The 13514-nt window shown below is 43.0% G+C and overlaps 1 protein-coding gene across 4 annotated transcripts in view; it reads right to left on the reverse strand.

The window, feature by feature from the left end:
• Window positions 1-3360: 3360 nt before the first annotated feature.
• Window positions 3361-13514, reverse strand: part of DYNC1I1 (dynein cytoplasmic 1 intermediate chain 1) — a 330192-nt gene continuing 320038 nt past the window's right edge. For all 4 annotated transcript variants that reach the window (XM_051852963.3, XM_051852961.3, XM_051852964.3 and 1 more), the window contains one exon: window positions 3361-4212. In XM_051852963.3, the coding sequence (XP_051708923.1) occupies window positions 4102-4212 (111 nt within the window). In that variant the 3' untranslated portion in view covers window positions 3361-4101. The remainder of the gene's footprint in view (window positions 4213-13514) is intronic.

A 13514-nucleotide genomic window follows, 5' to 3' on the forward strand; every position in this document is an offset into this window, starting at 1 on the left:
GCACGGAGCAGGGATGCTGGTCGGATTCTGTTGGGAGACACTGGGCTTCTGGCATTCTTGCTCCCTCCGCCTACTCGGTGTCTTTGGTCTGCTCAGATGTGCCTGCCTGATCTAGAACTTCCTCTACTTGCGGCGCCGGCACACCGGGTTCTAGTCCCGGTCGGGGCGCCGGATTCTGTCCCGGTTGCCTCTCTTCCAGGCCAGCTCTCTGCTATGGCCAGGGAGTGCAGTGGAGGATGGCTCAGGTGCTTGGGCCCTGCACCCCATGGGAGACCAGGAAAAGCACCTGGATCCTGGCTCCTGCCATCGGATCAGCGCGGTGCGCCGGCTGCAGCGGCGGCCATTGGAGGGTGAACCAACGGCAAAGGAAGACCTTTCTCTCTCTCTCTCTCACTGTCCACTCTGCCTGTCAAAAAAAAAAAAAAAATAATAGAACTTCCTCTTACAGACTTCCTTCTAGGTCACGTGGACTTCATGGCTTGAAGGGACTGACAGGGCCCAACTCACAGTGGGCTGTTTGGATGTGTGATAAGTTCATAGCCCCAGGCAGAGAGTTCCATTTCTACCAGGACCTGTTTTGCTTCTTCCAGAACCCCATGGGCCACTGTTGCTCAGGCAGCCCAGACTTCTTTGGAATATTCGAGAAGAGGAGATCAGCATAGCCCTGAGGCAGAACTGTAAAGGATAACTGTTCTTCCCAGGTGAGTACAGACTTGCTCTTAAGTCCCATACCACATCTTTTCTCACCCGTGACACCACCACCTGCTGGTCGTATTGACCAAATAGAGCTCCCTGCATTGTGGTGTGCAAAGTGCTTTCCCATTCTGAGCCCCAAGGCCTGGCATGCCACCAGCCTATGCTGAGAGCACTCTTAGATACGGAGTGGGTTGGCTTCAGGACTGAGAGAGGCCCACCAGGTGCTATGCTTCCTTCTGTGTGTGTGGGTTTCTAAGGTTCTGCTGAACCTACATTAATGTCTCCTACATTAGAGTTCATAGCTCAGCTTGCTGTTAGCCATGCGAGGATCCCAGAAACATCACTGAAGTGGCACGTCCCCAGATCCTCCTTGAATGTATCTGCCACCTTTTGGAGTTAGTGTATCCTAGCAAGGCTTCTGGGGCATTAGTCAACTCTTGCTTATCCTAGCTAATTAAGTGTGGTGTCAATGATGTAATCCATTGCTGTAGTTCTCTCTGAAGAAGAGAGGGAGACCTCTTGGAAGTAGAGAGGGAAGGAATAAAGAGGGAGGGAAGCAAAGAAGGAAGGTTACTTTTATTTATTTTTAAAGATTTATTTATTTGAATGGCAAAGTTAGGTGGAGTCAGAGACCTTCCATCTGCTGGTTCACTCCCCAAATGATCGCCATGGCTGGAGCTGTGTCCATCCAGAGCCAGGAGCCTCTACCGGATCTCCCACACAGGTGCAGGGGCCCAAGGACTTGGGCCATCTTCTGCTGCTTTCCCAGGCCACAAGCAGGGAGCTGGATCGGAAGTGGAGCAGCTGAGACTTGAACCGGCACCCATATGGGATGCTGGCACTGCAGACCAGGGCTTTAACCCACTGCGCCACAATGCCGGCCCTGTAAGTTTGGTTTGACCGAAGCACAATCTAAGAAAGTTGGCTCAGTGCTTTGTCTCGGGAAATTCTTACATCTCCCTGGTATTGGCCTGCTTTCATTTCTCTGCCATATTCAGTCTCAACGGGGGTCAGCCTTGGGAAGCATGGCCTTGATCAAATGTGGTGGATTTCAGAGAACAGCTGGAGCGGTCAGTTTTGCTGTGATAGGACATCTGGAACATCAGCTGGTAAACTTGAATGGCTGTGAGCTGGCTAGATATTGCTGTGTGCACACAGCCACTCCATGTGTAGCCTGGAGGTCTCAGGGTGGTTCTACTTACCCAGTGGCTGAGAGACTAGGGGTGGATGTGTCAGGAGACCAAGCAGGGTAAGTTTCTGTATAACCTCATCTTGGGCTATAGAATGAACATTTATGTTCTCCCCAAGTGGCCCCAACAGTGGAAGCTGGGCCAGGCCAAAGCCAGGAGCCTGGAACTCCATCCTGGTCTCCCATGTGGGTGCAGGGGCCATCTTCCACTGCTTTCCCAGGTACATTAGCAGGGAGCTGGATTGGAAGCAGAGCAGCCAGGACTCAAACTGGCACTATGATACGGGATGAGAACGTTGTAGTTGTGTCACGACGACAGCCCCCTCCCACACCATTCTTATATTGAAGCCTAAAGCCCCCACGTGTTGGGCTGTTGAAGGTGGTCATGAGGATGTAGTGAACAGGATGAGTGACCTTATAAGAAAAGGCATGACATGATTTTTTTCTCTCTACACCGAACCTTCTGCAAACCAGACACAGGATCTGCTGGTGCCTTTGACCTTGACTTCGAAGCCTGCAGAACAGTAAGTAAAATACTTCTGTTGTTTAGAGCAGCTTACACTAAGACATCCTGGAAACCACTAAGCATCACTTCCCCCATTTCTGAGAGAAAAGACCAGCCCAGAGTCAACATGGGTTGGCACCACACACACACAGAGGGGTGGAGAAGGCCATAACGTGTTTTAACACTTGGTGAGCCTGCCTCCTTTAACACATGGGTTTCTGATTTATTCTTAGATACTTCAGTGTACAAAAAATTTTTGGTATATAGAAAAAAGCTGTTTATTTTGGTACAAAAATAATGAACTCCACTTCATTTTTTCATATGCATTTTTGAAGACCTCTTGTGTATGATTTCAAAATAATGTTGCATTAAAATGTTTTTATTCCATTTTCCATGGATTTTTTTAAAATATATTTTTATATGCTTGGGAAACTGTTTTCCCCAGTACTTCTCATTTATTCTGATACTCATTTTTACATGCCAAGGTTGTAATTTCTGTATCTACATACTATCTGGCATTTGGAGAAAACTATATCATTTTAAAAACTAAAAGACCTTAGCTCGAGCAGTGTCAGTCAACAAAGCACCAACGGAAATTTCCTTCCTAAGAAACCAAAAGCCTGCCTTAGTTTTCCTGCCTCAACCCCTAGTCATTACTTTGAGGCACGCAGTAACCTTTAAAAAGCACTGAAGTTGTTTTATAGGCATGTCTCCTCGTTCAGTGATATCATTTTCTGGTATAAAACATTTTTACAGTGTGTCCAACGTTCAGTATCTTTCTTATTTCACCATTTGAAACGGTCTTTGGTAAAGGGAACAGAGCTGCCCAAACCTACGGAAAACCACACATGCTCTCTCGTAAAAATCCTACTGGGAGTCTCACTCTTAATGTACCCTGATGTCCTTGTCCAAGCGGCATCCCCGCCAGACTTTCGCCCGAGGTGAGGATTTACCCACACTGGCGCAGACCTGGTTTGGAATGTTTTATTGGCAATTCTGGTGTCATATTTAGGAACCGCAGACTTTCGTTGGACTGCGTTAGCTTGAATGACAAGTATCAATGGTCAGCTCTATTTGAAATATTGTTAAAGTACCTAGAAATAATAGGCATTGCGATTCATTCCGTTCACTGCAACCAACCTCGCAAGCGTTCACGTCCGCAGTGGTGCTGCCATACAGTAATTGTTATTTGGAACTCGAGAGCAGCACAGAGAATACAGTCCTCTCATTATGTACATGCTCCAGGATCGTTTATTTTAATGCTTTCAAATAAATACGTTCCATGCAGCACACTACAATAAATAAGGAGCAGCAATGTTCTCCTAGTAAATCCATTCATACTGCGAGTCACCATGGAAAACAGCACACTGCAAGCCGCTGGCCCTGTACCACATCTGCACCCAATCATATCTGGCTTCAGATGGATTTAATAGGACTATACAGAAGTGCATGTAAGCACAAATTTAACCAGAGGTTTCCAGCTATTAAATACAGCTACTAAGTAGTTAAAAGGCAACAACTAAAGCCGTAAAGGTCTTCCCCCCACCCCCTTCATTTTAGACAGAAGTATAAAGACAAATACTCCGGTGAACCTCGGGTCAGCAGGAAGACGGTGGGATACGCTGGGACACTCGGATCAAGGCTGGCACAAGGACACCCAAAAGGTCACAGCGACACGGACACTGGGTGAGGCAGGGGTGGCTCAGGTCCGCTAGGCAGTGAGCTCCACTGCGCCTTCCTCCTCGCTGTCAGCTCTGTTGGCGCGAATCTCCACCAGGGTCCTGGCGAACCGCGTCCACTCGTCGTTGTGCGGGACTGCGAGCTGCAAAGCACAGAAACAGGCGGGAGCCATGAACAAGGCCCTGATGCCCTCAGGCTGTCCCTCAGTGAGCATCTGTGTCCTTGAGAATGCAAAGGCCAGCGAATAGTCCCCTTTGAATCAAGCAGGGCCTGAAGTGGTGCTCTTAAACTAATAACTTCAGAGGAGACGCAAAAGTACTCATGGAACTGGCACAACTTTCAAAACTGACGTACACTGCACAGTCACAGTAGCCACATTAAGGTCCTTTTAGTAAAGAAAATTCTTCTTAAGACCGGACTAACAGCAAACAATTGCATTATTGAGCAAGATGTCCAAGTAACTGTGCTATAGTCTTTCTTGTCAATGCTATTGATCCTCCTTCTAAAGTGTTGCTAATGTGTCAACAGAGGAGCTTACATATGCAAAGAAATCTTTCCACTATGAAACACTGCTTGGCCCTTTCCAACAAGGCCTGTGGGATAACTATGAATAATGGTAATGATAGCCACCGCTTAGCAAGAGTTCTAAGCACACTATATATAAGAACTCATGTCTCACAACATAAGTAATATCACTCTACAGATACAGGGAAAACTTTGTTTTAAAGAAGAAATGGAGGCACATGATGATAAAGTAATTTCACCCAGGTTGAAAGCTAGCAAGCATCAGTGCCAATATAAACTGTTTCCAATATCTGTAGCCAGTATATTAAACTGATTTGCCAAAAAGGGTTAGGGTGTGTGTGCATGTGCGCACGATAGCTTCTGCAGACAATTCAATGAGGAAGGAATTAACCCTGACTCCATGCAAAACGCACATTTAAATTTTGGTTAGCTGTTTTGAAAGATAATGATTTCTCTACCTTGCTTCCAAAAAATGTATTGCTTAAATGTATCAGGCAAGTGTTTGGACTAGAAAATTATCTGAAGATGAAAAGCAGGATTGAGTAGAAGTCTGAGTGATTCCACATAGAATAAAATTGATTTGGACTTTAGAGCCATTTTCTCTGGAGTATTACTCTGTAAGAGGGTGTAATCAATCCATCTACATAGTAGTGTCACACATGCTACACATTCCACAAGCATTAAGAATACACATTCATCCCAATCAATAGACCTATAGACATTTTCAAAAATGAGGATACAAATAAATCTATACATTTAGATCATTTCTATAGCAGGAAAACTACCCACTACACAGAACTAAATAATTAGAACTTAAACTTTTTTGGCACAGGATACTATTATTTGATACTGTCTATCCAAGAAAACTTAGTGGCGAGTAGCAACATCATTTTACAAAGTATATGCGTAAAGTCAGGCTAAATGTTTCTAGAATATAATTCTGGAAATGATGTACAGGTGGAGGAAGCAAGAACATTTATTTTGAGAAACAGGTTCAGTAAGGATTCTCTTGTCGTATGACTAAAGTTTTTGAATGGTTAAGTACTCTTGCTATTGAAATGTATCCAAATTTCTTTTTAGGCCACAATGACGCAAGTTCACAATAGTAATGAGTGATGCTGTTCCCCTCTGTGCTCACACCCTTTTCCCTTTTCTCTTAACACTGCACTGGGGAAATGAGATTCCCCCAAATAAATCATACAAAAGAGCTAACACAAAGCATAACCAGCAAAGGATTGGCCTCGTATTTATATGAAAGAATAGGTCCACTATTTCTTTTTCTCCTTCCAACCCCTGAGCAAGTGCTTCCAAAAAGAACCACAAAACAAAAAGCCCAGGAGAGACAAAAACTCAATCATGAAATCACATTTATCACTTTCTCCTATAAGGCGAGAAGCAAGCTAAAGGTGAAGTGCCTCACGGCTTCCTGCAAGTTCAGTGGCCAAAGCCCAGATTGCAACCCACAACCAAAAGCGTATTGCTCCTAAAGAGCTCAGTTTAACGAACAGAGCTTTGGTTTAGGAGCCAAAGTGGCTCAAATGTAAAGGTAAGGTATGATGCCCCATGAAACGATTTACTGAACAGGATGCATGGACACTGAGACCGGCAATGGGCTCACCTGTTTGGTACAGCAGCAATGACGAGACTGGTAAGCAGCAACTGTAGTGAGGACGTATGTGCCCGGCACAGGCAGAAGCAAGTACAAACTGTGCTAAACACAATCACACACCTAACTAGTCAAAGAGGAATTCTGTCAAATTTAAACAGCCCTGTTGAACAAAAATAACCTAGAGACAGAATTCTATCTGACCTTTTCCACAGGGATGAGGCCAAGAGTACTGTAATACCAACACATGTTTTTAAAAATAGATTCCTACTCACCGAAGTTTCCACGGCAGTGCCACATATTTTGTTGTCTTTGATCCACTAAAGTTTCAGTTGGCTGTCAACATGTGAGGTTTTCTTAATGAAATTGTTCTGCCAACCATTTCCTCTCCAGAGTGTCATAGGTTTCACAGAAATATTCCTCTGCTTTGTTCAGACACAGAAACGTGAATAAATTTACCCACCTCAGCCCATTTCACCTTTGCCTATAGTTGTCTATAAAAATAACGATTGTAATGTTAGATTTAGTAGGTGAGCTGCAGACTGTCCCATTTTTAGAATTAAGTATCACCACCAGGAAGCCCTTTAAGTATCATCTTAGCTTCAATGTGTGAATGTGTATTCACAGGCTGTTTCCACACCTGAAGGAATAAAAAATTGGGGGCATCTGGATGACTTGGAGGTGAGACCCAACAGGTGTCCTAACCACCAAGCAGGCCCCTCTTGTTGCTCATATCCACGCTGGAAACAGGCCCTGGGCAGAGCTGGCCCCTGCTGTTCGACCCTCTTCACAGCTATGACCAGGAAGGAGGCTCCAGAGCAGGTATGCACTCGAGACTTTCCGTCCAGGGATACGACACTTGCTAATAAACAGGAAAAACCTTTGTTCTTGGTTAAGAAAATCAGACTGTCGTCGTGTCCCGACCAGCATATCCATTTGGGCAAGACTCGTGCATCAGCACTGATGGAATACCAATGACAGGCTGGGCACTGTGTTAGAATTACAGATATGGCAGTGCATCCTTTGGGAAGATGACAACTATGAAATACAGATGAAAATTAATTATGTTTTTATAGGCCAAAATGTATGAATACTGGCACACATTTTTAAAACATTTTTCACTGTCAAAAAAATGCATAGCCTAAAATTTACCTTCCTACAGTGACAAGTACAACATTTCCCAATCTCTGTTGTATGTCAAGCAGGGAGCAGGCAAGCAAATGGCATGCTAATCACATTATTTCAGTGTGTCTTCAAGTTTCTTTCAAGGCAGTGAGGGGTTTGTCTACAGCCTCACTGTGGAAGCCCCCCTGCACATATTACTGTGGAATAATTTCTAAACAATTTACATTTGTGATAGGAAAAAAATTTACAAGTATCTAAGGGTGATGAATAAATGCAAGTAAAAAAACAGATGAGGAAAAAAAAAAAATAGTCCACAGTTAAACCAAAGGAACACGATAAAGGACTTGGAAAGTGATCTAATATCGTTCTGGTTCAGCCAGCAGCTTCGAGTGCTGATGTCGCATTACAGGTCGGGGATGACGCACGCTTCCCACTGCTCCTTAGAGCAAGTCCACCAGAGCCAGGCTACCCCGTTAGATGCCTGGGCTCTAACTCCCATTTTTCTTTTTGCTAACCGTCTAAAGCACTGTAATGCCCAAGGCACTCAGGGCTCTGATCCCTCACAAGTAATAAATCTCAGCTCTGAGAGCGACCAGCTTTCACAGAGATGGCATTAAACAGCTGTGGGAACTAGGGCCAGAGGCAGTTACTGAGGTAGCAATTTGGCCATAAGGAGGAAGCGCAATGAAGCTGGGATTTGGAACGGGAGACTAAAGTCTTGCTCTTGTCTCGGCTGCTGGCAATAGTCGAGCACTTAACCTCCCATTGCCTCAATTGTAAAATGGGGATGATGATTCTGACCGTTGATCAACAGAGACGTGGAGAGGCGCTCACCACGGAACAGTCACGTGCACTCTTGTTCTTGGAGTTGTCACTCAAATGAAACCTGCTCCTAAAAATGAGATGCACACGGCCAAGCTATCAAATTCTACTGTGATTTCCTGCTTTTTAAAATGTTGTCCTTGAGAGTTAATTCTGAGGGCTATGGGCATGGGAAGGAATAGGATGGAGACCTTTCGTTAAGGGGCAGGAAAGGGAAGAAAGTGTAGAGAGGTAGATGACTGCTTGAGGCAGCCCAGGGCCTCGCCCCTCTAAGAAATGCCCGCGTTCCAGGGCAGAACAGTGAGCAGGGAATGTGTTTTTGAATCACCTGCTAGAAGGTTCCAAAGATTGTTTTGTTTTTCGTCTTTGGATGTTCTTGGGAGAAAGATCAAAAATAAAAAGTGTCACCACTGAGGGATGGATTGGCGGAGCTTCTGGGACGTCCCCCCTCCTGCTGGGGCTCTGCCAGGGCGGGGGGATGGGGGCTGATGGCTGCCTGGGGACCCTGACCCACCTTGCCCCCAGGCCAACCACAGGAGGCAAAGTGAAAAGATTTTGAGAAGGAAGGCAGGGATGACTTTGTTCACTTCCCATGGCACCCACCTCTCATCTGCAAATGTGTGGTTTAAATATCTCTGATCTTCAGAAAGAACTTGTAAGACCCCACTAGAGATATTAGAATATTAGAAATACTAGAAAGTATTAGAGTTCGTTAGAAATATTAAATAAGACCAAAAAACAGAACAAGCTTGACAACGGTGCTCTGTAAACCCTGAATAAATGATGTTTGCCCTTCAAAATTTATCCCCCCCTACCAATTTTTCCTATTTTCCTTTTCTCTTATTTGCACATCTACAGATCTGCATTTTTAAAGATTTTTTAAACATCTAGTTTCTTTAAAAATTCACACAAATGATTTCCTGAACAGTTGCCCTTTCATAACAGCTGATTTTCATGAGTTGTGTACAGGGAAAGAATCCTTCTAGAACCTTAAGAGAAACCGTTACTTTTCATTGCCCACTTAAAAAATCAAATTTAAACTATACTTATTCCTTGAAAGTACACACAATTTTTCTTTTTCACATGTGATCATTATATCCCTAAATCAGTTGAGTTCCTGGTTACAGTACTTCCTACAATGGGATTCTACAAATATGACCCAAAATCCTAAGGCTTGGTAACTGCTGAACGTGCCGTTATAAAATTCAAGGGCGTTTTTATAACCAGGGTTAAACATACAAATATCATTCATGTGTTTCTTTTTATAGGCACAGGGCTAACCATTTTGAACAGTCCTCAGTCAAGCCTCCCTCCTTTTTATTTTGCAATTTTTCAGGGTTTATAGTACCCAGCAGCTGATTTTAAATAGCTGTATTATCTACAGGAATTCTTACCAGCCCAATGCTACATTTTTTCATAGAAAAAAAATATCTGTCTCAGGCATTGCTTAGTTTAAAAGTAGGTTGATCCAGAAAAAAAAATCTTGGATAGTTAAGACATTAGAAAAGCATTCAGTAATTTCACTTTGGTTTCTCAGATACATTAAGCATGGCAAACAAATTAAGTGAGGAGGATTCTGGGTTTCCAGATAAATATTGCATGGATGTGTGGTTCATCAGCTTCTTTGTAATCTTTCAATTAAACGGAGTCATTAAAAAAAAAAAGTCCATGAGACTATTACGTTAACCATTGATTCGGAACAGATACAAAAAATTCATCTCCTGAATTCACCTGCAAATTAAAGTTTGCTGCTAAAAAAGGCATCTCACAAACCACCTCTTCAGTATAATGCACACTATTTTCAAATGCATTTGCAGAAACCGAGGAAGTACATGTGGGTTTCCACAGGACGGCTAAGAGCTTTTCAAAAAGTCCAATTATTGATGGCACTGAATTCAGGAGATCGGTGACTAACTGGCGCACAAGCACCCTCTGTGTTCAGAGGAAGCCTGCATTTCCCAGGACAATTCCCAGGGCCACACATGCAGATGGAAGCGGGTGGGAGGCAATAAGCAACCAAACAGTCCCGGGAAGGCCCAGCAGACACACTGCACAGGAATACAGCTCCAGGCCGTTCAAGTCCCGGGAGAGCCGGGGCTGAAACCACGGCCCAGAGTCCCGGGCCAGCGGGCAGGGCGTGGCGGGTCTCAGGCTCCCGCGTCCCACCACAAGGAGGGACTGCATCATACCGGGTACAGAGAGTTGCGGAGAAGACGGGGGAGTCGTGGTGGTCTTTGTTCCCTGGAGTCTGCTATTACCAGTCAGCAGGTTAAAATTTCTGGGGTGTTCAGCAGCGTTGGAATCTACGGTGTTCTGATGGTAGCTGACTACCTGTGAACGTCTTTTCCTCTCAAAAGCCCATCTAAGGAAACCACCCCTTCTGCCCACAAGGCTTGGGCCTTTTCGGCCAAATCTGGTCCCTTTCCCTGTGTGTCCAAGCGAACGGTTTCTTTTTACTGCATATTTCTAAGAGTGACACTTTTAAAACATCCATTACCACCTAATTAAGCAAAGAAATGAAAGGGCATAAAAGTCAAAGTAAATAGTCACAAATACGAGTCTACATCAATTTCCATCAGCCAGCAAATATCAAAGAAAATAACATATAATACTACTTCAAGACACGAACACTTAAACATATCCTTCCCATTAAAATTCAGCATCGTGAGAAGCACGACAAAATTCAGGAGTTTTAACCCGTGGAGCAGCAGCAGGGTTCACGCACCGAGACCTAAGGATGAGCTTGTCCACGTTTGTATTAAAATCTCATCGTCCCCTTTCTTCAGAAATCTTTTAAGCATTATTTATTTTCCTACTGTTTGGAACAATCCATTTTTCTATCCAAAAGGCGCAGAAAAATGCTAAAAAACAATGGCTGATGGGCAATCATGGAAAATAAACTTCCTAAACTTCAATCACTTCTTTTTCTGTAACACAAAAAAAGATCAAAGAAATGGCAAGAAAGAGAAACAGCCTGAGCACTCGAGCCCATCTGTCATGTAGCCGAGCAAACATGTATCCCCTCTCTCCTCGATATTAACTATAGGTTTTTCCAGTAAATTCCTAGCAACCACTGCCTCCAAGCAGTTTTGACAAAACGAAGGCTTATTGCTAAACACCTTAAAAACATTCACCGAGGTAATAAAAGAAATGTCATTCCCTCCTACTGAAATGTTTGGGCATAAAAGAGGTATTTTTATAATGCAGTTCATGATTTACTGTATCTATAGCGTCCAAAAAAAGCACAATGAGAAGGAAGCATTTTTCCAGTGGTTTGACAACTGTTTGAATCAACGGTTACGCTTTCATTACACGAGTGGCCAATCGCTCACTTTTAAAAGCACCGTACTGGGGGGGAGACTGGATGGAGACCGGGGAGGAAGGAAAAGCGCTCTTTTGCCGAACGTATTTTCCAAATACCTTTTTCTGTACAAATACAATTGAATGAATTTTTTCCCATCCGTCAATCTGTAGCCAGCCTGGAGGCTGCATCCTGAGTGTCGCACACAATTAAGCTTTCCCTTAATTTCTCCCCAGATTTTTACCTGTGAATCATCCATCCATCCATCCAATATTCACTCAGTGCCAACCTCAGTTCAGGCTTGTCTACCTGAGTTTTTCTTTCTAACAGGGAAGCTGGTCTTCATGATACTAAAAAGCGTTTATTTTCTAGCTAAAGGAACTTAATGCCCAGACTGGTAAAAGGAAAAGAGTGGAGCTAAGGACGGGGAAACTCCTGGCCGGCTATTAGCACAAAGATCTTAGTAACAGACGGACCTCTGATCACTTTTCTCTGCCAGATTAAAAGGAGGAGTACAACTAAGACAGAAGAACTGGAGTCTTGGAAGCGTACATATTCTCCAAAAAATAAATAATTCAAGCTTTAAAGTTTAAGAGATGTTCACATAGCAGGCATTCTCGAAAACTCACGCACAGTTTCCTTGAAAGTGGAATACAGTGATTCACTAACTTCCTCACTTCCCAATGTTGATATTAACTATAGGTATTTCTAGTAAATTGATATTAAATTTCCCATGACATGGAAACATTTACGCAGAAGCATGCAAATGTCCACACTGGATGTCACGTTACATTTTAGATGTGCCAGAGTGACACACATACACATGAAGGAAACAAACCACGCTCTCTCGCTTACTACGCTCGCAGGTTCATCTCGATTCTTAGAGGATTACGTGACCCTCACACTCGGCTTTCTAAGCTCTGACTTCAGGCCACTGTTCTGAGCGGCAATTTTTCAAGATAAAATTGAGCAGTTTTGAAATTCTAAAACTAAACACAATTTTGTCAGCCATAAGAAAAATTAACACTATAATTAATGACTGCTTCAGAATCCAAACTGCTATTGAAGATGACAGTTTGAAACCACAGCAGAATCCTAAAGATGATTAATTATACAAACTGGTTCTTGTTTCAGAATGTTTACATTCATAGACCATTTATCACCAAAGGAGAATTTATGATTTTCATTGAATATTGCAAATTACCGTACACACATTAATTTGGTTTTCATAAAATTAGACATCAGGGTTTTTTTTTCAGTTTAATCAACTGCCCTATAATACATATAAATCATAAGCATTTTCTTATCAATTCAGAAAAAATTACTTGAAAAGACAGTAATCTGGTAAGACCATTTTCATAAGCTAATGCTACCTGTATAAGCACACTATTTATATAATAATTAGTTTAATCATGGTCTTTTACATATATAATTATCAAAATGAAAGCCACTGCTATTACATTCACTATGAGTAATTATAACATTATTTGGAATTAATAGTACCTTTTCTAAATTAAGCACTTTTCCCAGAAGAAATCAAGTTAATACTAAAATTACAAATTATTTTATTTCAAATACTACAATTTAGTATGAGAAAGAACTGAATTAATATATTATTTCAACGTGGCTTTTTTTCTATAATTATGTTGTTATTAGTACCCCAAATCCACCCACACAAATATGCATCTGGGGTCTTTGACTTTACTGTAGACATAGCACTGTGGCTGTAACACGAAAAATCCACGTTAAAAATCACAAAGCCCAGCGGAAAAGCTCCACGTGTTGCTTCCACGTCATGAAAAGACCTAGATGTCATGTGCAAAACCAGGTATCTGGACTTGCAGGTTTCACCGGGATGTTCGGTGTCACGGAAGAAAGTGTGCCAAAGTCTTTCCATTTCTATGGTGGGAAAACCAAATGCAGTGTTTAGCACTGGCTACTGATGGTAATATTATGACTAAGACCAAGTCATTACTTGGAAAGATCTTCAGGAACCCAGCAAGTGAGGGAGAAATGCAGGCACTCTGGTGCTCCTAACTGGCTGTTGCCACGTGGAGGCCGGGGC

This window comes from Oryctolagus cuniculus, chromosome 16 (genome assembly GCF_051225735.1).
Source record: "Oryctolagus cuniculus isolate XC-2025 breed Fujian yellow rabbit chromosome 16, ASM5122573v1, whole genome shotgun sequence".
In the NCBI taxonomy this organism is placed as follows: Eukaryota; Metazoa; Chordata; class Mammalia; order Lagomorpha; family Leporidae; genus Oryctolagus; species Oryctolagus cuniculus.